The following is a 24,126-nucleotide window of genomic DNA, read 5'->3' as shown; positions in this document are numbered from 1 at the left end:
GGGGACTTGGGACACGCGCAGCCTCAGGGCTTCTCCCCTCAACCAGCCCCGGAGGCTGGGGCACCTGGGGGGGAGACTGCTGTCTGTCACTGTCCACTGAGCAGCCCCTGGAGTCCAGGTCTCCTCTCTGTCCTCTCTGGCCCAGCCACAGGCCCCCTCCAGGCCTCCAGGAGACTCTACCTCCTCCCCTGGTCTTGCTCAGGACCCTCCCCGGTCTCCTTCCTCCACCATGGATGTAGCCGTCGTCCTTGTGGAATGTTCCAGAGGAGGCAAAACGGTTTCTGCGGCTTCATCATCATGGAGCCCCCATGTTCCTGCCACCCTGGCTAAGAAAGTAGCAGCCATTCCCCCAACACTGTGAACAGAAAATGTCCAAACAACAAAGTAAAAAGAAGTTTACAGAGACCCTTCCCCGCCGCCCTTGACACTGGCCTCCCCGTTTATTTCGTATGTGTCCACCCTTCTGTTCACTCACTGACCCGTCTTACACACTTTAAAATAAGTCACGCACATCCGGCCCTCCCCGGCACCTTGGCGAGCGTTCTGTTAGCCAGAGCCCCACAAGTTTTGTCTTTCGATGTAAAATTAGCGTAGTGCCCATTACTTACCGACGGTTGTTTAACAAATCATCCTGACACTCAGCAACTAAAGCAAACAGATAAAACCCCGTGCACTGTACAGTTTGGGAGGGTCAGGAATTTGGGGGTCATTTAGCCAGGGAGCTGTGCCCCTCACGCGGCTTTTGGCAGGAGGCCCCAGTTCTCCGCGGGGACCTCTCCGCGGGAACCTCTCCGCGGGGACCTTCCTCAGGGACCTTCCTCCGGCTGCTGGAGTCTCTTCACAAATGGCGGCCAGCTTCCCCCAGAGCACGGTCCAGCAGCAGAGCCTCTTCCGATGCAGCCTCAGGAGCACCTCAGGTGACAGAGACGGGCTGTGTTGGGGACCGCGAGGCGCTCCTCACACCCCACCCGTTGAGGCGCTGGCCCGGGACCACAGGACGCGCTCACACGTGCAGGTGGTGACTTTCCGTTAAAATGGGCTGTTAGGGTGACCTCCGACTGATGTTCTCCTAAGAGAGACCTGAGGGACGCCCTGCACAGAAGGACGTGTCAGGACACAGTGAGGAGGCCACCAGCCGCCAGCCACCAGCCAGGAGAGAGGCCTCGGGAGGAGCCACCCACCCGGCCCTGGACCTGCAGACTGAGGACCCTGGAAAGCAGCTTCCTGCCGTCCAGGCCCCGGGTGCTGCCCTGCAGACCGAGGTGGCTCCAGCAGCTTCTGTGAGGACCACGCCAGGGCGCTGTTTTCGCCGACTTTCCATCGCCGAGACCAAAGCCGCTGACAGAAGTGACGCAGAGGAGGAAGAGCTTCCTTGGGGCTCAGGATTTCAGAGGTCTCAGTGCAGAGATGGCCGAGTCCAGGCTCTGGGCCCAAGTGAAGCCGCACAGCATGGGGGACAGCAGAGGGGAGATGCTCAGCTCCTGGTCCAGGGCCAGGGTAGGTGCTGCAGGAAGGACAAACCTCCCGGGGCACACCCCAGTGACCACCTCCTCCGGCCCTGCCCCACCTGCCTACGGACACCGCGGGTCAGTCCATGCCGACTAGGATGGACAGCCGAGGTACGGCTCTTAGACCCAGCCTCTGCACCTGGACCTTCCTGATGAACAGGAGCTTCGCGAGACACCTCACACCCAAACCAAGAACAGGTCCCCGGGGGACGGCAGGGACAAGAACGGAGGGGGCTGCCTTGAGAGTGGCCACCAAGCAAGGAAATGTGGACCGCGAGTGTCCACAACTGACCGTCGTTCACACCTGTGTAGCTCAAACCCCCATCAAGACGCAGGACATGACCTCGCCTGGAAAGTCCCCCCCCCCCACCCTGGAGGCAGCCGCTCCCCTGTCCCCTCTACCAAGGATCAGAGCCCTAATCTGGGGCCTCAGATCCACGGAGCGTGCGGTCCGGGTTCTTCTGTGGAAGGCGTCTCCGGTTCAGCGCAGTATTTCTGAGATTCGCCCGTCTCAGGTCACGAGTGTCACCATCTCGTGGTTGAGTGACGTTGCACTTGGCCTTCTCCAGTGGCCTTCCACCACCTGGGGGGGGAGAGCAGTCGGGGCTTCCAGGACCCCAGGCCCAGCAGGCTTCACCCCACAGCTCCCCAGGGTGTCACTGGCTGGGGGCAGCGGCACCACGGTGTCTGTTCCCAACTGCCACCTCATTTCCCTGACGCAGAGAAGGGCTGTCACCTTCCTGTGGGCCGGGGAGCCACCTGCTTCAGATCTGGCCTCTCTGCTCCAAGCTTCTGGCCAGCTCCATGCTCCAGTCCTCCAGCTGGCTCTGGGTGGACAGCACCCACCTCGGCCCAGCGGGGTTCTTCAATCAAATTGTTTCCTTCTAGATTTCTGCCTCGCGTCAGGGGTTTGGTTTGTTAAATCTGATTGGAAACCCAACGCGGGGATTTTTGTTGTAGGTGGGTTTCTCAGTCCCAGCACCGTGGACACTGGGGACAGCTGAGGTGGGGGTCTGGCACCTGGTCGAGTGCTCAGCAGCGTCCCTGTCCTTCTCGTGAGGATCCCTGACCAAGGGGCATTCGCCCTTCCCCTTCCAGGACTGAGAGGCCCCTGGGCCAAGACCAAATCTTAATGGCAAGAGCCCGTGGAGGGTGCAGAGCAACAGTACAAGAACAGAAAACTCACGGAATGATTTTTAAAAACATTATCCTGCTTTATGTTTTTTCTCCCAGTAAGGGATCATCTGAACCTCACATAGGTAACCTGCTTCTCTAAATTCAACGCTGTATCTCCAAGGCCTTTCCACTTCAGTAAATTGACTGGCTCATGGTTAAGAGCACAGACTCTGGATCAGACAAACCTGGTTCAAGTCCACATTCTGTCACTTACCAGCTGGGTGACCTTAGGCAAGTGACTTGACATCTCTGAGCCTCAGATTCCTCATTTACAAAATGAAGATGGTGATAATAATTGCGATCTCATTAGGTTGTTATAAGCTCCTGCCTGGAAGTACTTCTCACAGTGCCTGGCCTATATACACTGATTTTAAAAATTAACCTATTATCTATGCATGATTGTTATCTAGCCTAAATGCACCACCCACAACGTGAAGAACCCAGGCCAAATCCTCAGCCGAGTGACCCACACATTCTGTCCCCGGTGAGGGCTGGTAACTCGGTTAAGTACCAGGAGACCCAGTTTGGCAAATAGCTGTCCCCCAGACGTCCTGTGGTGCTGGTCCCACACCTGCCGCTAGCCACCTGGCCCTTCCTCAGGATTCTCCCCACCGGGATTGCCGATGACCCAGTGACCACAGGACAGGGTCAGCTCTAGTGAGCTCAGTGACCACAGGGCCGGCTCTCGTAAGCCATTTTGTCCACCTCAGCCCTTGGGTTCTTTCTGATGCCCAACAGTGGCCAATGAAGAGTGGGGTTCGGGGGAGGCAGCCTGTCTGGCACCCCCCTCCTGGAGAAAAAGAAACTGAGCCTCAGGTCCAGCTGCCCTGGTGGACTCTCAGGGTGCACCTGCAGAGACCCACATGGTCACGCGGCCTGGAGGGTTGATGAGGTCCAGCTTCTGGGTCTCCAGGGGCTCACCACCACCCTGCAATCGGGTGACTCGCGGTAGCCCCAACAGGGCTGCAGAAGCATCTGGAGTCTCCCCTGGAGATGCCAATGGGACTGGACTCAGAGCCCGTTAGGACCAGCCCTGGGGCTCCTGGCCCGGCCATTCACCTGAGGGGGGCCCTGACTCCAGAGGTCCCCGCACAGCTCCTGCCTCCATCTGGCCGGGGGCACCCCTTCTTACAGTCGTCCTGGCGGCTCGCGGGCCACTCTTTCCACAGAAGCCCATTTCTCGCCGTCAGGCACCCATTGGAAAGGCCCTGGGCGGTGGGTGCCTGTCAGATGAGACACAGCTGACCACCCCCTAGTGGGGACACCTGCCCAAGGCAATGGCTGCCCCAGGTGGAAGGCAAGCTCAGCAGCGTCCAGGCCCACTGTGGAGAATAAGCCTGGGCCTCGCCTCCCGCGGGGTGTCAGCGTCCAGGCCGGGCCTCGAGGCTTGTTCTTAGTCTTGCGGCTCCCTGATCCCCTGGGTGGGCTCTGGCTGTAGACTTTCCCGGGAAGGAAACGTCAGGCGGAGACCGAGGGAGCAGCGGGGTGTCACCCCGTGCCCTCTCCTTCCACGCCCTGGGCGGCTTGTGAGCATCTGAAATGTGTGAGTAAGTAACTGACCAAAGGACGTCTAATTTTCACAAATTTAAATTTAAACCCCGCTACTCATTTCAGCCTGGGAACGTCTCGTATGTTTGGAACAACTTGCGTTTGTGGTCTCCTTTATTCAAGCGGACGTGTTTGTGAAATCTAAACATAGATCAAGTCTTCCTGATGAAAACTTATCTTCCAAATTGGGATGTACTGGACGGGCAAAGCAAACCCTGGACACCAAAGACTTCATACCATTAAAAAAAAACAAGAATGTGGAATCTCTCAATATTTTTGGTGCAGATAAACATACATGTTGCAACGATGCTTTTGATATATTGGGTTAAATAAAATGTATTATTAAAACTAACTTCACCTTTTCGCTTTCCTTTTCAATGTGACTACTGCGAGTCAGGTGGCTGTTTCCTGACAACTGGCTTCACCCAGGGAGGAAGAGGGTCAGGGGAAGAGGGTCAGGGAAGGGTGGAAGGACAGAAAGAGGGCGCCACCATCTTGTTTCCTCGTGCCCGGGCCCAAGGCCTGCTCCCCTCGGTGCACGACGCTGGAACAATGTGGCATTTGTGGTCTCAGGGGACACTTGCTCTCCTGACCTCGGCCGAGGATCTTCCTGGGTCCCGCCTCCCATGGTGGCAGGAAATCCAGTGGGAGGGGTGCGTGGCTAGGGGGGCTTCCTCTTCCCTTTTTCTGAATTGCCCAACTTGCCCCAGTTTTCCCTGGACTTTCCAGGCCTTAGCACTGAAATCTCATGTCACAGAGACCCCCGTCCTGGCAGAGCCAGGCTGCTTTCTTAACTGCTTCGTCCAGGAGATCTTACAGTTCCACAAGTCTCCGTCTGTCCAACCCTCGGCCTTCAGCAGGAGAGTGGAACTGTCCCCAGCCAGGCACCGGACAGCATTCTCTTGGGACAGGTCTGGGAGGGTGAACTGGTCCTAGTTCACTCACCTGCTCGCTCCTTCATGCATTCCGCACCCCGGGGGGACATACTTCTGTATTGGTGTGTGCCCATCTGGCTTCAGATCCTGACATTCCCCCTCCTGGACTGTGGCATCACAGGCTGTGTGCACCTGGTTTCTCATTTCTGAAATGGAGCCAATGGCAGTAAGGGCCAGAGTTGACCTATGGAAAATTGTTGGAATAGCAACAGCTCCCCCCTACCCCTGCCACCGGGGATTTGGCTCCAGGACCCTCCCCAAACCATGGGTTGGACCGAACCTATGAACACTCCTGCACCCAGCAGTGGCTGTCACATGGTGTCGGAGTCCTTCTGTCCTTCCGTGTTTAATGCCTGGAGCCCACTTTGCATTGTCTTGAGCTTTGGGGCCACTAAAATCTACCTTGAGGGTGTCTTGAACATGAGCGTGGCGATTCTGTGACAGTTGATGGGTTAACCAAGCCAGCTACTAAGTGACTAATGGGGGGAGCATATACTGCACGGATGTTCTGGACCAGGGGATGGTTCATGTCCTGGGCAGGATGGAGCCGGACAGTGCAAGACATGCTACTCAGAATGGTGCTCCATGTAAAACTTGTGAATTGTGTACTTCTGGAATTTTCCATTTAATATTTTCTAACTAAAACCTTGAAGAGGAAAACCACAAAGAATGGGGAGGCCCCGTAGGCGTCGAGCCTGTGCTTTGGCTCACGGACAGTGTTCCTGAGCACCTTGCCCCTCAGGCCCTGGGCTTGACTGCCGTGCGCTCGCCTTGCACGTGTGGGGCACTGGCTTCCATCCTCAGCACCACATAAAAGTAAAATAAAGGTATCGTGTCCGTCTCGGTTCACAAAGATCTAGGGGGGATCCACCGGCTCTAAGGGACTTTAAAAATGCAGAACCAGAATGAGTGAACAGCCCCGAGGTGACCGTGCAGATGTCACCAATCGCTGCTGTGCCCCCTTCTGACGGGTCTCCCGCCTTTGAAAGCAGACAGTTCCCGTCCTCCCTTTCAACAAGAGAAGGTGTGAGGGACGACGGCCCGGGACTCACAGTCCGTGGGAAATCCAGAGCCCCGCTCGGAGCCCAGTCACCTCAAAAGCAGGATCGTGGAAATCCTTTCAAAAATCCCCACCCCCCAAGTCCTTATTCCCTGTTGGTGAGGCTGGATCTGGAAAGTCCCCAAGGTCCGCGTGTTGAAGGCTCGGTCCCCAGAGCAGTGGCGTGCACAGGCTCGGGAAGTGCCTGGTCAGGGCGCCGACCTCACTGACCGGTCAGCCTCCGGATGGGATCACAGCCTGGTGCATACCGCGGAGGGCAGCTTCAGGAGGCGGGGCCTAGTTGAAGGACGTGGGTCACTCGGGGTGGCCCTGAGGGTATTTTTGACCACTGCCCCTTCTGCCCTCTCTCTAATTCCCTGACGGCCCCCCTCACCACAGACCCATAGGAATGGCGTCCACCTACCATAGACGGAAACCTCTGAAACTGTGAGCCAAGATGAATTTTTCCTTCTTCGAGTTGTTTTTCTCAGGTCTTTTGTCACAGTGACAAAAATCTAACACTATTCATGTCAATGAATAGAAGATATTTGACATAAAGATTCCAAATGTAACTGTCGGAATCCCTGAAAGTCAGCTCGTAGGGTTAAATAAGACAAATTAGGGTTAAATTTTAAAATTTAGAGTTAGATAAATAAAATTAGGGTTGAATAAGAAAAAAGTCAGGAATACCTAAAAGTCTAGCAGGTGGGTCCTAGTTAAATATGTTTTGATACATTTGTGCAATAGACACTGTTACCAACGAAAAGAATATGGTGCTACTACAAATACATTAGAGAAGAGGTCTTTCCCCTCTCCTGTGCAAAAGCATGCTGGAGAAGAATCTCTACATGAAAATTTAATTATGCTTTTTAAAATATGAAATTATAAAAATAACATTTACTGCTAAATGCTTCACGTAGGGGTAGGCAAGCTTTCTTTAAAGAGCCTGTAGAGAGGAAAAAAATAAAAAGCTAAAATGTTTTCTACTCTTCTTTAGTCTCCTAATACTCTGGTCACCAAAATATGGGAAGTATACCCACCATGTTCGTCAGCTTTCCATGACTGAGACAAAATACCTGAGATAATCAACTTAAAAAAGAAGAAAGGTTTACTTTGGTTCACCATCAGAGGTTTCAGTCCATGGTTGCCTGGCCCAGTAGCCTTTGGTCTGTGGCCACACAGGACATCATGGCAGGAGCATGCGGTGAGGCAAACTGTTCACAGGAAGTAAAGGAGAGGGAGGGGCTGGGGTCCAATATCCCCAGGACACGCCTCCAATAACCCAGCTTCCTCCCTCTAGGCCCCACCTGCCAAAGGTCCCACCCCCTCCCTAGCACCACAGGCTGGGACCAAGGCTGTAGCACATGGGCCTCAGGTGACATTCGGGATCCCAACTACAGCGCCGACCAAGCACCTCTCCAGCACCAGCCGGTGTCCTAGACGTTAAGTCTGTTCCTTCGTTTCCTGGGCCGGTGTCTGTCCTGCAGGGCTCAGCCCCACGGACCCCCCACCACAGATGCGGGTTCCCACCATCCCTTCTCAGATTTGGTCCCTTGACAGAGGATGGCTCCCAGGACTCAGGGAAAACTCTCACTCGCTTTTGCCAATTTGTGACGAGAAAAATATTTTTAAGGATACAAATGAACAGGCAGATGAAGAGGTACATAGGACACGGGATGTGGGGACCCTGGGGGCACAGAGCCTCCACGCCCTCTCTGGTCACCCCACCCTGCAGGCACCTGCCTGTGTGGAACAGCCTGGGAGCTCCCCAAACCCCTGCTTTGAGGGTCCCAGGGAGGCTGCGGCATGAGCGTGATTGACGGAATCAGTGGCCAATCTGAGCAAGACCTTCAGCCCTCCCCTCCCCAGGGGCTGGGGTGCAGGGCTGAGAGTCGGGACCCTCTAATCACACGGCTGTTTCCCCTGGCAACCTACTTCCCACTGGGAGTCCCAGAGATTTAGGAGCCATGTGCCAGGGATCAGGATGAAGGCCAGACAACAGGAGGAGCCGGCAGTAACTATCCCAGGCTTCAAGGGTCCTGTGGGTCGTGTTGTGACTCGAGTTCTCCCCCGTGGCTTGGCAGCAGCTGTAGGTGACACATGAAGGACTGACTGTGGCCGTGTTCCTTTATTCTCAAAAACAAGCATTGGGCCACCTTTGGCCCAGAGCTGTAATGTGCTGACTCCTGTTCTATGTGACATTTAATCCTCACAACAACTCTTCTTTTGAGGGGAGGGACATTCATATGACGGAACCCAGGGGCACTTAACTGCTGAGCCACATCCACAGCCCTTCTTATATTTTATTTCGAGACAGGGTCTTGCTAAGTCTTCCTATGTACCTCTTCATCTTGCTAAGGACCAACTTGTGATCCTCCTGCCTCAGCCTCCTGAGTCGCTGGATCACAGATGTGTGCCAACACACCCGGCACAATAGCTCTCTATCCTAGAGACAGTTGGTGGCCCTAAGTTAGATATGTGGAAACTCAAGCAGAGAGAGATCAAGTGACCTGCCCTAGGCCACCAGATCTTTATGCAACATAGAAAAAAAAAAAAAAAAAGTCTGGACAAAGACAAATCAAGGTGACCGAGCCCCGGGAGAGAGGAAGTGGTGGCTCCTCTACTTCCCAAGCCTCTGTAGGGATTCCACTGCTCCTCGGGTGCACACACCCTGCTTTGTCACTTTAAAGTCACATGGACCTAAGTCCGGGATAAAACTCACCACGTCTTCTGTGTTCTCTACCCACCTCATGCCTCAGTGTGGACGGGCCCCGTGGAGATGCCGGAACACGCCATGCCGGAGGGCATTTCGGGACCCGTGCCTCCCCCGGAGATTTTCATGGATCCGGACATGGTCCAGCAGGACAAGGTGAAGGGTCCCGGGAAGGGCGGGGCTACAGCAGCCAGTGGACCGTAGGGGACTTGCTGCCACCTGGTGGTCCTCTGTGGTCTAGAAGTGCCCCTTTCTCTGGTGTCACAAAACCGCCTCGTATTTAACCAAAAGTTATATCCCCCAAAAAATAACGTCCACAACCCCTGCTTGTTGAGCACCTACTATGTGCCAGATGGTGTCCTGTGTCCTTGACATTTGTTAGTTCATTTCATCTTTGCTGTCTTCAGGATGAACTTTAACATCTTCACTTGGCTGATGAGGAAACTGAAGCTCAGAGAGGTTGAGTATCTTGCCCAAGTTTGCACAGTTCAGGGGGCGGAACTAGGACTCAGACCCAGGTCTGGCTAACTTCTAAGCTGGTCCTACGAGGAAGAGGTGATACATAGGTCAGAGAAAACTGATCCAAAGAGAGACTTGTTACAGAACGAGAGAGGTTTGGAGACTGAGACACACAGCAGGAGTCAGATGAGTGCTATTAAGTGAACCTGGGAAGGACGGGTCCAAGTCATCTCTCCCACTTGGCCGCAGCTTGGAAATCACTGTTAGGAAACAGCCTGGCAAGCCGGGCACCAGGGCCCACGCCTGTCCTCCCAGAGGCTCAGGAGGCTGAGGCAGGAGGATCGTGAGTTCAAAGCCAGTCTCAGCAAAAGCCAGGCCCCAAGCAGCTCAGTGAGACCCTGTCTCTAATAAAGTACAGAACAGGCCTGGGGAGGTGGCTCAGTGGTTGAGTGCCTCTGAGTTCGATCCCTGGCACCAAAAAACAAAACCCAGCCTGGTGACGTCAAGGCCTGGCCCTGCGGCAGGTCTGAGTCCGTGGGAAACAGCAAGCAGAGTCCCTGTGCCCACAGGATGGGCCTGGGGACCTGCAGCTTCAGGTGGAGGGTGGTCCTGGAGCAGCTGTCCTGATGCCAAGGGGGACGAAGAGCCAGCCCAGGATACACTGCCACTTGTGCACTGCTGGGCAGCAAGCCAGCCCCAAACCCCGTGGCTTCAGACAGCAGTGACCATTTCCCACGCCCCCAGGGCAGACCCCCAGGTGGCCCCTCTTGCCTCTTGCTCAGCTGCCACCAGCTGGTGGGGTGGCAGGGCTGGGGGTCTCCAGGGTGGGTTCCCGGGTCCGGGCCTCACTGAGGTGCCTTGGTGGCAAGCCGCTCTCTGCAGTGACCTCTCACCCTGAGCTTCTTCCCAGCGCAGTGGCCTCAGGGACCACAGAGGCCAGGACAGAGCTGGCTGGTGATGATCAGGAAATTGCTTGATGACGCCGGGCCTGGTGGCGCATGCCTGTCATCCCAGCGGCTTGCGAGGCTGAGGCAGGAGGGTCACAAGTTCGAAGCCAGCCTCAGCCACTTAGCGAGGTCCCAAGCAGCTCAGGGAGACCCTGTCTCTAAATGAAATATAGAAACAGCTGGTGGCCCGGTGGCTGGTGCCCTGAGGTCCGTCCACTGCGTTGTGTGGGTCAAAGCAAGTCACAGAGCCGGTCCAGCCCTGGGGCAGGGGAAATGGCCGCAGGATGTTCGTCACACTTTTAACCACGGTGGCTGTTAAGCTGGAGATGACGCAAACCCATTTCTGATTTTCCTTATTTGAGAGCTTTTGACGCTCTCCGCCATTTCTTCAAGTTCAAGTGGAAGTAAACACACTGGCTCAGCCGGCGGTGGGGGAGCACGTTTTGGCTGATCTTATTGGAAAGTCAAAGGCCTAGCAGCTCGAACAGTGCCATCGGAACTGTGCCCTGGGTCCCTCGCAGTGTGGCTTCCTCTAGCAGGTGGCTCTTTGTAGTGGACAAGATGACTGCAGACACACTCAGGCCTGTAAATGTGCAGGTGAGGGCCCCAAAGGAAGCAGGACCCTCTTCCTGTTGTAAACAACACAGAATCCCTGAGAAAGCCTGAATGGACCAGCCTGGGGCACAAGAGCGCCCCGAGGTGAGGCAGGTAGCACAGCGCAGGGCCGACTCCCGCCAAGGCCACATGGGCGGGGCACAGGTCCTCACCAGAGAGGCTTCCACCACACCCCCAAGACCTCCTCATACTCCGGTGCCCAGCACAGAACTTGGCACACAGTAGGTGCCCAATAAATCTTTGTTGCATGAATAATGAATAAGTACCTACTGAGCACAGAGACTCAGGTACAGCAGGGGACTCAGGAGCACAGGATCTGTTGTCCCTGAAACTTTGCCACAATCACTCTCCAAGACTCAAGAGAAAGAGGCTTGGCAGCAGTCAACATGCCGGGCAACCTGCCTGCCCCTCCCAGGCCAGGGAGCTGGGGTCCAGGGGCTCACTCCTGGCCCCAAAGGCCGAGGGCTGGCCGGAGTCTGCACCATGGGAGGTGGCGGGAGGGAAAGGAGCCTCTTTTAAAGTGACGCATCAGAAATCCTGCAGCTGCGTGTGAGGCTGTCTCTGGGTTGGGGCTTCCTCCTTTCAGTCTTCCTGGCGTTTTACTGATGACTTCTGGTGAGAAGTTTGGGGAATTTTGGGGGGTTTTTACCCTTTTTTGGGAAACCTAACAAATTATTTGGCCACTGTGCCTTCTCCTCGGGAGAAACGGAAGACAGGCTCAATCACACCTGGGGTGACCCTGCCAGCAATCTGCTCCCGTTCCAACATCCACACAAAGAGATCGCTGTTCCCCTCGTTCCCTTCCTGACCCAGCTACTTGGAATGAATTTTCCTGTGGAAAACAAAAGAGGCAGGGAGCACGGGAGAGGGACGAGGAGCAAGGAAGATTCAGAACGTCTTATTTTTTCAATTAAAAACTAATCCTCCTGCTGGGCTGGGGGCCCACGCTGTCATCCCTGAGGCTGAGGCAGGAGGATCGCAAGTTCAAGGCCAACCTCAGCAATTTAGCGAGGCCGTAGGCAACTCTGCAAGACCCTGTCTCAGAAGAAAAGATAAAAAGGGCTGGGATTTGGCTCAGGGGTTTCGCGCCCCTGGGTTCAATCCCTGGTACCAAAAAATAAAAAAAGAAGAAGAAGAAAGAAAAGAATCAGCCCTCCTTACAGTTGAGCAGGCGCCATTTTCCTAATCATCTTTGTGAGGTCCCCGTGTGCCAGACAGACACCTGGTGAGTTATTCCAAAAACTATAAAAGAACTTTCTGGCCCAGACGCTCCCCAGTGGCCCGGCTGTTGTCAACAGGGAAGTTTAGTTTCAGAGGAAGGAGGTCCCAGCACCTTTGAGGTGTGGCATCCACTGAGACGCTGCACACAGCTGTGTCATTTTACCAAGCTTCCAAGTGACCGAGACCCCGCTGCCCGCCTCCCACCCTCGCCTTCCTGCCTCCTTTCTGATGCCCTGTTTCTCCTCCTCCTCCTCCTCCTCCTTTTTGAGGTGCTGGGGGATTGAACCCAATTTTTCTTCTTGTTTTTAAAATGGGCTCCACTCCCATCTGCTTCCCGCAGGATGAGATCATTCTGCTGCTGGGGAGAGAGATCAGCCGCCTCGCGGATTTTGAGATCGAATCCAAATACAAAGACGCGGTGATCGCCAACCTGCAGAACGAGGTGGCCGAGCTCAGCCAGAAGCTGTTGGACAGCGTGGCCAGCAGGCAGGGCGACAGGGGCACCGCGCACAAGTTCGAGTGTCTGGATGAGGGCGCGGACGACAAGCAGAAGGAGATCCAGAGCTTGAAGCAGCAGGTGGGTCTCGGGACAGGTGGGTCAGAGTCACACCGCAGGGTGACCGTTCCCAGGCCAGATGGAGTCCAGGCAGCACGGACGGAGAGGAAGTGCCCAGGGAGCTGGGGGTGGGGGGTGCTTGGTGCTACCTGGAGTGAGGGGCTGAAATCCACAGGGAGCAGGGGCCCCACAGCTTCCCAGCGTGGTAACGATGATACAGCACTGCCGCAGTCTCTGGCTGGGCACAAATCACGAGTCTCCACACAGCTTGTAGATTCAAACAGCAATTCTTTATTCCCGAACTCACACCGGCCGTCTACAAACACGTTCTGGGGAAATCCATGTTCTCTGCCCAAATCCACACGCTGCCCCAATCCACTACCCATGGGCTTCTGTCTCCCAAAAATACTGTCTGACCCTAAGAACTCAAGAGGAACTCAGCAGCAGGATACGCCCTTTTCTAAAGGGGGAACACCCTAAACACGGATCCGCCCTGGTCCTTGAGCAAGGTCACCTTACATACAATGTCCTGCAAAATGTCCTATTTCCATGAGTCCTTCCACTAAAGAAACATGGGGGTACGCTGGCAAGGAAATTGTCATACCTACTTGGCTGATGGCTCCCAGCACAGCACTTATTGAGCACTACCTGTGTGCAAGCTCGAGTACAAAGGGCTTAGGAGCATGACTTATTTAAACTTCTGACACATCCACTATACAGATGAGGAGACTGAGGCCAGCCCAGAGATGCCCTGGAACTGCCCAGAGCTTGCACAGCAAGTTGGAGGTGGCGGTGACTGCCCCTCATACCCATCCAGCCCCAGCCGAAAAGGCCTGCAGGCTGTTAGCCAAGGTGGAGAGCAGGAGCCGCCTGCCTTCCAAACACAGAGGCCAGAGGCCTTTTACCACAGCCTAAAGGCCTAGAGGCCATCACTGGCCCTCTTTTGGGGAAGTCCAGCCGACGGCCCCCTCGGCCCGGATTGTCCATCTCCCAGGCTTGTTCCTTTCTCTGCACACTTGATCCAACTTCCCTTTTAAAAAACAGTAGTCATCGATTTTGCAGAAAAATTGTATCTCAACAACGTTCACGAGAAAGAACTCAGCCACCGCGGCTGCCTGCCCTCCCGCGGCTCCCTGCGCGGCCTCCCCCTCCACCCAGCTCCAGGGCCTCCGTCTCAGCCCTGGAGTGGGGCCTGGGAGGACGCGGCCGGGCGTGGTGGAGGGGCCTCTTACTGGGTGGGAAGCTCCTCAAGGCCCAGCACTGGGCCCAGTCACCCCCAGACGGTAATGACAACAGCCACCGACCCCGGAGTCGGTGACCCAGCGTCAACGACGGGCGGAAAATGCTAAATGAAAAATTCGTGTAAGTTTGAATACCTCGACGGGAGCCCGTCATCACAGAGCTTCTGTTTTACTGTTGGTCATCACGGTGGAGCTCCTGACTTTAATTGACATTTATCGTCGGTGCGCAGGCGCAGCGCCACACAGGCTCCAGGCTTTGCTGGGGTCTTGGGTCGCGCCTCCTGCAGACAAGGGTGTGGACTCATCCATTTGTTCATTTAGACAATAGTCCCCGCCCTCTGCTGGGCTCTGGGAGTCCAGCAGGAACAAGGCCCGCATGACCTCCTCCTTCCCTCACTCTGCTCTGTGATAGTTTAGACATTCAAAGTCCCCAGGGGCCCCTGTGTGGAAGGCTTGGTCCCCAGCCTGTGGTGCTATGGCAAGTGCTCAACCCTTAGGTGGTGGGACCTAGTGGGAGGAAGTTAGGTCACTGGGGACCCTTGAAGGGGATGTTGAGATCTTGGCCCCTTCCTCTTTCTTCACCTCCACTATAAGGTGAGCAGCTTGCTCCACGTGTCCCCCCCATAGTATGCTGCCTCACCACAGGCCCAAAGAACTAGGGCCAACTGATCATGCACCGGAATTTCTGACCCTATGAGCAGAATTAAACCTTTCTTCTTTTTAAGTTTGTTATCTCCAGTATTTTCTTACAATAACAGAAAGCTGACTAACATGTGTTCCAATGAAGGAAACAGAATAAACAAGTAAACAAATACATGCTCTAATATTTAAATAAAAGAATGACTCTCCTTTGGACCTACGTTTGAAAGAATAATGAACATAGCAGGTCCTGTAGGAGCTGCCACCTCGGATAGCTACGTTGACATGTAGTTGTTTCATCCACGAGCTTCTGTCTCTTGATCGGAGCCCACTTCAACAATTGGATGAAGAACAATACTTTCAGTAATTCTCCTATTTCACAGCTTCCTGAGCAAAGCCTTGTCCAGGCACATGGACAGGGTGACTCATCCTCACTATTTTTGAGTCTCCATCAGCAGGTTACATTTGGAGCATTATTTAAGTGACCAGTCATATCTATAAAATAATCCCAGCAGCTCGTGAGACTGAGGCAGGAAGATCGCAAGTTCTAAGCCAGCCTCAGCAACAGCAAGGCACTAAGCAACTCAGACCCTGTCTCTGAATAAAATACAAAATAGGCCTGGGGATGTGGCTCAGTGGCCGAGTGCCCCTGAGTTCAAAAAAAAAAAACTCTTTCACCAAAAAATTACCTAGAAATAATTACTCTGATTTATCACACTCTTGCCTTCTTTTTCCACCTTGATCCTTACTCAGATCCAAGAAAATATTTTATAGCTAGCGTCTCTGAACTAGAGAATGTAGTTGGTTTGAATCCAAATGAGTTTTTCTATACACATTTTAAGCTCTCAAATATTCTATTGCCAGCAGAACTTTCAGCCAGAAGCATAAACCCCGTGGCAGTTTGATCCATTATTGTGATTATGATCTATTATTCTGATTACTTACACATTCTCCCCAGCCCCCAGAGCACGTGCTCAGTGATCTGCTCTCAAAGGCCCTGTAGCTGCTACAGTACCCCTAGACAATGCCGCCTCGCCGTCGGAGCCACCTGGGCGAGTTAGCAGGCGGGTTGTTACCTCAAAGCACTGCTCTTCCCAGCACCATGAGCTCTCCTACAATCCGATGCCGGTTCCCTTACCCAGCATAATGGGCAATCAACATCTTGGGATTTCTGCCAATTAGAGACAATATGGATGTTTATTTTGTAATCAAAGTAATAAAGAGGTTTGAAAACTATTCGGAGTTTCCCTGCAACCTGAAATCCGACAGCTCTGCTACTTAGGTTGAAATATCGTCGGGGCCCGACAGCACTGAGCTCTTTAAGGGACATCCTTACCCATCCATCTGTGAGCTCCTCTCTGCACAGTGCCTGCAGTATGCTGCACACAGAAGATCTAGAGATCTAGAAGCACTTCTGTTTTAAAATTCCAAGTATCTTTAATGGGACAGTTGCATTTCCCTCACAGAGAACAGAGAGATGGATTTTTTTTTTCATTTGACATTTTCAAAGCACAAACGTGCTAACGTGTATCCTGGGGATGGCGGGGCATAGAGCAGCTCATTCTCCCCCTTCTGGCAGACACCCCTTCTCCGGTGTCTCAGATGCCCCATAGAAAAAGAAAGTGCAGCTTCCCCAGGAGTCGTAGATCCAAACCACCGTGGTGCAGAAACGATCCATATAAACTGTCAGACTGCCAGTCTGCCACCAGCGATGACCTCGTGCTTCGAGGGAGAAGCCCGGACCGAGGGCTGTGAGCGCCATCTGGTGGCCAGGCGTGGCACACCCTCGCAGCATTCCCTGAGCCTCCCTGACCCTCTGTAAGCCAGGCCCTGACACCGCGCGGTAAATATCAAGGATTCTTAAGTTTCCCCTCACAGCAGTCACGCTGGTGTTGAAGGGAGTCTAGACAAGGCTTGCAAATGCACGCAAAATCATGTCCGTCCACCTTCCTTCCTCAAGACAGACGAGAGGCTGAAGCAATCGCACCGTGGAGTAACCATAGCTAACCTCCGCGAGCTCTGGGGACTTTCACAGGTACTCACTTGTCACCATGCTTTTGACAATCCAGTGGGATCGGGACCGTTGCAGCTTTACAGAAGGAGACAACGGGACTCAGCGTCCACCCTATGTTCACACAGCCTGAAAGTGGCCACATCAGGACAGAAGGTGGCCCAGCCTGAGCTGTGCGTTCTGGCCCCCAGCCCTCAACGCTGGGTCCCGGGGGCAGGGAGAAGATGGCAAGCCCTGGGGCCCACACCTGAAGACTGGCTCTGAGCCAGAACTCACCCTGTCGGGCTGTGGGCACCCCAGCCAGCGACCCACCCCTCACGTCCCCGTTGCGCACTTGGAAAACGGAAAGAGGATGCCGCATCCTCCAGGAGGCTCTGCGAAAGGTGCAGTGTGTGCCAGGGGCCTCGGAGCTCGGGAGTGTCCCGAGCCTGCGTTGTTGTAAGAGGGTCATGTGAGCCCCGAGGGGTTCTTGTCCCACACGCCCAAAGGACAGAGTGACAGAGGTGGACTCCAGTAGCTGACTTATTAGAAGGCAGCTGGGAGGGCCCCGTGGCCCGGGAGGGGTTCTGCAGAGGGCGCCCATGTCTCAGGAGCTGAGCCTTCACTGAGAAGCCTCTCCTGAGTGTGCGCTCCTGAGTTCTTCTTCCCACAACGGATGGTTCAATGTGTTAACCTGAGATTGACCTGCACTCATTCCTTAAGATAAAAGAATTGCTTGGGTTCAGAACAACTCCTTGGGGTTGGCCAATGAGAGGAAGTGGAGGGAGCTGGGGGTACAGCAGAGTGTGGGGGTGTCCCCCGTGCGCGCAGGGGATGGGGGTTTCCAGCCAGGCTGACAAAATAAAATAAAAACACACTCTGGCCTGGAGCTTCAGTATCTGCGGGGGATCCCATTCTCCAAGATCCTCTTTCCTATCCTCTCTCCTGCCTTCTTGTCCCTGCAGGGAACTGACTTTATCACCCACCCCCCTCTCCGGAGCTCCCCCCCCATCCAGCCTGTGCTGAGAGCCCACAGGGCGCGGGCACCCATGTTCAGGAGGCTCCCTCCCCTTTGTGGGCACCGAGACAAGATCATGTGTTGACCACGTATGACGTGGCGGTCACTGCAGGAGCCGGCCTCCCTCTCCCTTCCACGCATCAAAACTAAAATGCCTGGCTTCCCCGACACCCTGCCCCCGAGCGACGGGAATCCCGTCCAGCTTTGGGGAAACCCCAGTGTCCTGGTCCTGGGCTGCGCCCTCTGACGTGTGTGCCGCCTCCTCTGCAGATCGAAGTCCTTCAGAAAGGCTACAGCCAGATGCTGTGCAAGACGCTGTCCGAGCGGAACTCCGAAATCACATCCCTGAAGAACGAGGGCGAGAACTTAAAGAGGGACCACACCATCACGGCAGGTGAGCCCCCTGGGAGTTGCGGTCAGAGCTGCCCTCCTCCGCCCAGGCGGCCACTGCACTGGCTCCCGGAGCTTGCAGGCAGCGGGGCATCCCCAGCCCTTGCACAGCTGAGAGTCACAGCTTGTCCCCAGAGAGGTCTGCTTTCCCACCAGCTCCTGGAGCAGCCAGGCTCAGGCAGCCCACGGTCAGTGTCTGAGCAAATGTGATCCCTCGGGCAGAGGCCCGCTGAGCCCTGACCTCAGCAGGGAGAATGCAGGACACCATGGGTGGGTCCCACTCTCCCCCGAACCTGTGTTTTGTGAATGCAAAGTAGAAAGTGGAGGAGGTGAGGTCATGGCTTTAAGGCAGAGCCTCTGGCCCCTTCTGCCCCGTGCCCTTGGGCACAGTGAAAATGTTCTGCTCACTGACAGCAGAGGCAGGAAGGACCAGGGTGTCCCAGGGGTCCCCCCCTGCTGGGCGCAGCACGGCTTAGTGGACCCACTCGCTCGCTCATTCCACACATGTGCTGAGCGCCTGCGGGGCCAGTGCGGCTCTGGCGCTGGGCAGAAAGCCCTGAGCGCCGGCTGTGATCGCTGTATTTGCGGGGCTGACATTTGGGGGAGAGAACAGACCTTAACCAGCCCACTTCAGGGAGAACCAGGCTGCAAAGGAGGCGACGTGGTGCTGGAGGGCAGAGAGGGCAGGAGCAGGAAGGCCCAGGGTCTGTGGCGGTGTGGCTGGGCCCAGGCCACGCGTATTGAGTAGAGGACATGCCTGGTCCCACTCCCCCATGGCTCCCAGCTCTATTTTGGGACCCAAGTGCAGCTTTTTGTGATCTCATCCGTGGGTGAGAAAGCAAGGAATGGCCTTCAAGGACCCTGGACACAGCAGGAAACGCAGCCCTAGCTGTACCCCAAGCCAAACGTGAATCCTGGTCCTGTGGACCTGAGGGCTGTGCCCCGGGCCGGCCTGGCCTGCGACTCATTCCACAGATCCCCCTCCAGGCCTCTGGCTCTCCCTCCTGGGAAATGCCCTCTGACCCCTGCTGGGCGCATCCTGTAGTCTGGAGGAGGAGCTCCTGGGCCCTGCCTCTGTCTGTCTGTCTGTCCTGTGTCGGTCAGGCTTCCAGGGATTTCAAAGGCACACTCTGGGGTAAGAAGAGCGAGGCTAGGTTGTGCTGCAGTAACAAAGAGTCCCCAGGCCTCAGTGGCTTACAATAGGCAGACTCATCTCCCACTTCTGCCTTGGGCCCATCCTGGTGGAGTAGGGGCTTCACTAATGGTAGCCATTCAGGGACCCAGGCGGACGGAGGCCAGCACAGCAGATCACAAATCTCACCTTCCATGATAAGAGGGCTGATGGAGGACGGACTGACAGGAACTAGATTTACTCTCCTTCCTGAAACAATTTTTAAAAATCCCACATCAGAAAATACAGCTCAGACCCCATGAAGCAGATGACAGTGATCCTACAGAGACGGGGACAAAGCAAGATGAGACCCAGCCTGCTCCTCAAGTGGGGACAGACCACAGCCAGGAGAGGAGCCCAGGCAGAGCCAGGGTCTCCTGAGCTGAAGTGATGGAGTCGGAGAAGCTGGCACAGCTGGAGTTTGCTGGCAGAGTGCCAGGAAGGAGGCCACCCAGAGAGAGCCCTAGATCTGCAGAGGGTCCCCTGAAGTCTCCAGGAGTCGGCCCTGACGGACATGTGCATGTGAGTCCTGAGAACGGTCCACCTGCCCAACGTCCAGGATACACAGAGCATCAGCTAGAATCTCAGTCGTGAGGCCAAATTAGGTCCAGCCAAAAGGCCTCCCGGTCCCACCTGCAAGCTCGCGGGCAGGCCCTGGAGGGACCAGCCTGTCTCTTAGTCACTTACTGGGTCCCCCGACAAAGCTCATTTTTAAAATGAAATTCTGGATCACATCGTTTCTCATCGCATAGACCTGTCGGAATGACCTCTACCAACAAAGCTGGGACAAATGTCCTTCCAAGCAAAGAGCCATCAGACGACCCGACACCACCGCACTCACGAGGCTTCTCCCGTTTTCCTTCAATGTGGTGACATAATAGTGTATTGGTTAAGAGTTAGTCCAGAAAAAGAGTGGCAGAATAACACGTGTTACCTCATCCAGGCTCGGGGCTCAGGAATCGGGGTGATGCAGCTCTGGCTTAGGGTCTCAGGAGGCTGTGGTCTCAATGTGGGCAGGAGCTGCTGTCTCCTCACCCACAGGTCCCCTTCCAGAATGATCCATGTGGCTGTCAGCACAGCAGCTGCTTTCCCCAGAGCAAGTGATCCAAGAGACAGCAAGAGGAAGCCACTCACCTTTTCCGACCCAGCCCGAGAAGCCTCATCCCACCACTCCCACGATACTATATTGGTCACACACCCCGTTACCTTACTTGGGCTGGGAGGGACAGCTCAAGGGCATGAATCCTAGGAGGGAGGGAACATTGGCCACCTTGGAAGCTGCCGCTACAAATGATCTTGGCTAAGCACTGTCAGCCGCTCCACCATCACGGTACTGGGTACAAGCACTGTCGGCCGCTCCACCATCGCGGTACTGGGTACAAGCACTGTCGGCCGCTCCACCATCACGGTACTGGGTACAAGCACTGTCGGCCGCTCCACCATCGCGGTACTGGGTACAAGCACTGTCGGCCGCTCCACCGTGTCGTTTAGCCCCATTATCTCATTCCACCCTGACAAACCTACAGACAGCTGCCTGGGGGTCAAGGTAGCCCAGTCAGGACCCCTGGGCCAGGAGGTGGTAGAGGCAGGTTTCGGACCAGAGTGCCCCCACCCATCACAGCCGCCAAGATGCACCCTTTGACCCCAGCCAGCCTCCTGGTCTCTCTCAGCCCCTCCCTCCCCTGGGCCCTGCACCCCAGGCCCACGGTGCGGCTATGCCCACGAGGGCCCTCACACGTGGTTCCTGCCTCCCAGGGACATCCACGCTGTCGGATTGCCCCCGAGACCATCAGTGATGCTCAGTGGACACCATCTCAGCCCATTTCGGCTCTGAGTCCTTGGAGGCGACTCCTGCCCAGTGCCGGGGTCGTCCTCAGCTTGGCCAACGGCCATGGCGATGGCACCTGTCCTTACTGCTTGTTTGACCTTTTTCTACAGGAATGGTGACATCTTTGCAGCAAGACATCTTGGTGAGGACTGAGCAAGTTCAACAGCTGAAGGAGGAGGTGAATCAGCTGAGGAGTCAGAACAAGGAGAAGGAGCACCAGCTCGAAGCCCTGAACTCCAGGGTGAGTGGTGGCCGGAGCCGCTGGCGGGGTCCCGGACACGCTCGCTCTCGCCTGGGCCCTGGCTTTCAATTTCGCTGCCTTCTCTCTGCATGGGGGGTCGGGTCAGCGCCCAAGGACATGAGGAGGTGGCCACCGGCTGCTCCCAGACATAAAATCCTTTCCGCCAACAAAGACTAAAAGAGGTGGCCGAGTTCCCCCGCAGCTTGTCACAGAATCGCGGGCAAGTAGCTCAGCATAAGCCAGACAGGAATCCTAACCCAGCCGCGTCCCCAGCGCCCCTTAGAAACTAGTCTGCCTGCCCCCGAAACAGCGCACCTACGAGCATGTGGCTCCAGGGCGAGGAAATCTGGGATTTGACACGCGGGATCAAAGCAGAGTAGCGTCCCGCAGTGTGCAGAGGGCGCCCGTGGGCCTCGCCTCCACCCTGGCGTCCATGCAGGTGAGGATTCCTCTAGGTGAAGCCACCTGGGGGCCAGGTCAGAACATTCGAGGGTGATTTTGACTCTGGATTTTGCCCACAGTCCTGGCTGGAGAGTCCAGGTCCGTGAGGGTATGATCTTTGTGTTTCTTGTCGACTTTGGAAAGCCAAGGTGAAGCCTGGGAGCGCTCACCTCAGGTGGCCAGCAGATTCCCAGGCTGCAGGATCCACGGGCCCCCTCTGCGTGGGCGCCAAGGCGGGACCAGATCTGCCCTGTTCTGTTCAATGCCATGTCCAGCAGCCAGCTTGGAGCTGGGGACGGGAGAGCAGGGGCTTGGCAGCAGGCCAGGCTCCGATCCGGGATCGCTTTATTAGAACTGGCGCAGCCTCCACGGCCTCATGGTGAAATGGGGGAGACAGAACGCAGCTGAGAAGCCAGGCTGTTTCCACTGTGTGTCCGCTCTGACCGGCTGTGAGCCTGCCCCGCCAGCCCTCTGCAGCCCTTCCTCCGCAGCAGATGGACGGGGGATGGATCAGGGTGAAGGGAGCAGGGAGGCAGACCCCCTGGGCTCTCCTGCCTCCTGAGGGCATCTGGGTGACTTTTGTCCCCGTCTCCCCTTTCAGAGCTCTCTCGCCCAAGGCTGCCCTTAGCACCGGGCTCCTCGTGACGAAAGACATCAGGATCTTGATGCCTGTTTTAAAAAATTGCATGTGTCATGTGTGTTCATTTTAGAAAAAAAAAGGAGTAGATAATACTAAAAAGAGATATTAATATTTTAGTGTATCTTCTCTCCGTCTTGTTTCTAAGTTACCAGAATTTTATAGTGAATTCACATCACGCATGTGTCGGTGAACTTGAAACACCTCCCGTTTTTCCACATGTTGTCACTGGTCTTAAGAGCTCCGGAAGGTTCTCCAGCGAGCGCACACTGTGACGAGCACCCTCTGTTGCTGCACACGTTTCTCTTTCTTTCTTCTTTCTTCCCTCCCTCCCTCCTTCCTTCCACCACTGGTGCTGAGAACACGGCAGGACGTCCTTCACCTTCAGTTTGGCTGATTGGTCCAGGCCCCGCCTGCGGCCCTCCTCACGCAGAATGGCCGGGTCAGAAAGAAGGCGCTGCTCCCTTCTGCTCCACAGCCTGCTTCCAAATGCTGCCCCCACCAAGCGCTGAGACGCATCTAAGCCACAGCTAAGAGCGTCCAGCCCAGCGGTGGTCCCTCAGGGCATCCACACGCATTTCTGAACCCAGCTTCCCAAAGCTGGATTTTTCTTGTGATTTGGATTTCTGGCTTTTTAAAAAGAGCTTAGCCACTCTTCCTCAGGCACTGGATTAGAATAGCAGGGAACACAGGCTTTCGGGGCACACAGGGGCCCTGGGAGCCGCAAGCACCCCACGTGGCCCAAACTGGCCTCTTTCTTCTTCTTTTCTTCTTTCTTTCTTTTCTTTCCTTTTTTTTTTTTTTTTTTTTTTTTTTGGTACTGGGGATTGAACCCAGGGGTGCTTAACCACGGAGCCACATCCCCAGCCCTTTTTTATTTTGAGACAGGGTCTCTGTAAGTTGCTCAGGGCCTTGCTAATTGCTGAGGCTGGCCTCAAACTTGTGATCCTCCTGCTTCAGCCTCCAGAGCCATCGGAGGACAGGCGTGCGCCTCTGCACCCATGACTGGCCTCCTTCTCTGCTGTCCCCTTTCTCCACAGTGCTCGGCACTGAATGAAGAGTTAAAAAAGGAAAGTTCCCAGAAGGAGCACAGAGAAGCCCAAGAGAGAGAGTTAAAACACTGCAAAAGCGTGAGTCGAGCTTCCTCATCCGGGGGTGCACCCAGAAGAGCTAGACTTGGACCTTTGGGTTCTGGGGGGTCCTGGGTCCATCACAGCCCAGGGCCCAGGGCTGTGCGTTAGCTGCTCTAGCCCAGCAAAGAGATGGGCAAGGAAACCACGGAAAACACTGTCCCAGGATTCTCTGAGCAGTTGGCTTTATCTCCCTGTGGGTTTGCCCTGAGGAGGGCCGGCCAGGTGGCCCCACACGGCCGCTGGAAGTGCATTCCAGTTCCCAGCCCTGGACCTGCGATCCCCACTCTGACATCCCCTGACTTCACTTCGACCCCAGCCACGGGCAGCATTGGGGCCACAAACTCCTTCCTTAGGTATTTTGATTAAATACATCAATTTTATACCAATTCATAAAAAACAAAAAACAAAAATAGAAGGCACCTGTGAAAAAGAACATTATTAAAATGTCTGTTCCCTGCACACCCACACCCCTGGCGCCTCCCCAGCCCATTTGCTGGCGAGCACACGCCCTGAACACAGGACACTTGCTCCTCTCCATGCCAGGGACGCGGCTCTGCCTCAAATAGAGAAAGAGAGAAGGAAGAAACTTTTCATTGCTCTGTTCCTCCAGTTGGCCTTTATTTGGACCAATCTCAAAAACAGACCCCATTTATATTCCAGGCACTTGTCAGGATGAGCCC

At 55.2% G+C, this 24,126-nt stretch overlaps 1 protein-coding gene and 1 long non-coding RNA gene across 3 annotated transcripts in view; one reads left to right on the top strand and one right to left on the bottom strand.

Annotated features, from left to right (window-relative positions):
* Fhad1 (forkhead associated phosphopeptide binding domain 1) overlaps positions 1–24,126 on the top strand; it is a 113,006-nt gene that overhangs the window by 29,738 nt on the left and 59,142 nt on the right. Inside the window, exons 4-8 of the mRNA XM_077109975.1 lie at positions 8,966–9,075; positions 12,502–12,738; positions 17,876–17,999; positions 21,105–21,235; positions 23,354–23,443. Of these exons, the coding sequence (XP_076966090.1) occupies positions 8,966–9,075; positions 12,502–12,738; positions 17,876–17,999; positions 21,105–21,235; positions 23,354–23,443 (692 nt within the window). The remainder of the gene's footprint in view (positions 1–8,965; positions 9,076–12,501; positions 12,739–17,875; positions 18,000–21,104; positions 21,236–23,353; positions 23,444–24,126) is intronic.
* LOC143403288 (uncharacterized) lies at positions 24–9,062 on the bottom strand. 2 transcript variants are annotated; one of them, XR_013091855.2, is made up of 4 exons: positions 8,954–9,062; positions 8,142–8,293; positions 5,178–5,313; positions 24–355 (listed from the first exon to the last, which is right to left on the bottom strand). It is a non-coding gene; the product is annotated as an uncharacterized LOC143403288 (long non-coding RNA). The 2 variants fall into 2 exon arrangements; XR_013155553.1 differs by lacking the exon at positions 24–355 and adding an exon at positions 1,916–2,091.

The sequence above is a fragment of the Callospermophilus lateralis genome, chromosome 7 (genome assembly GCF_048772815.1).
Source record: "Callospermophilus lateralis isolate mCalLat2 chromosome 7, mCalLat2.hap1, whole genome shotgun sequence".
In the NCBI taxonomy this organism is placed as follows: Eukaryota; Metazoa; Chordata; class Mammalia; order Rodentia; family Sciuridae; genus Callospermophilus; species Callospermophilus lateralis.
This window is presented reverse-complemented; position numbering and strand designations above follow the sequence as displayed.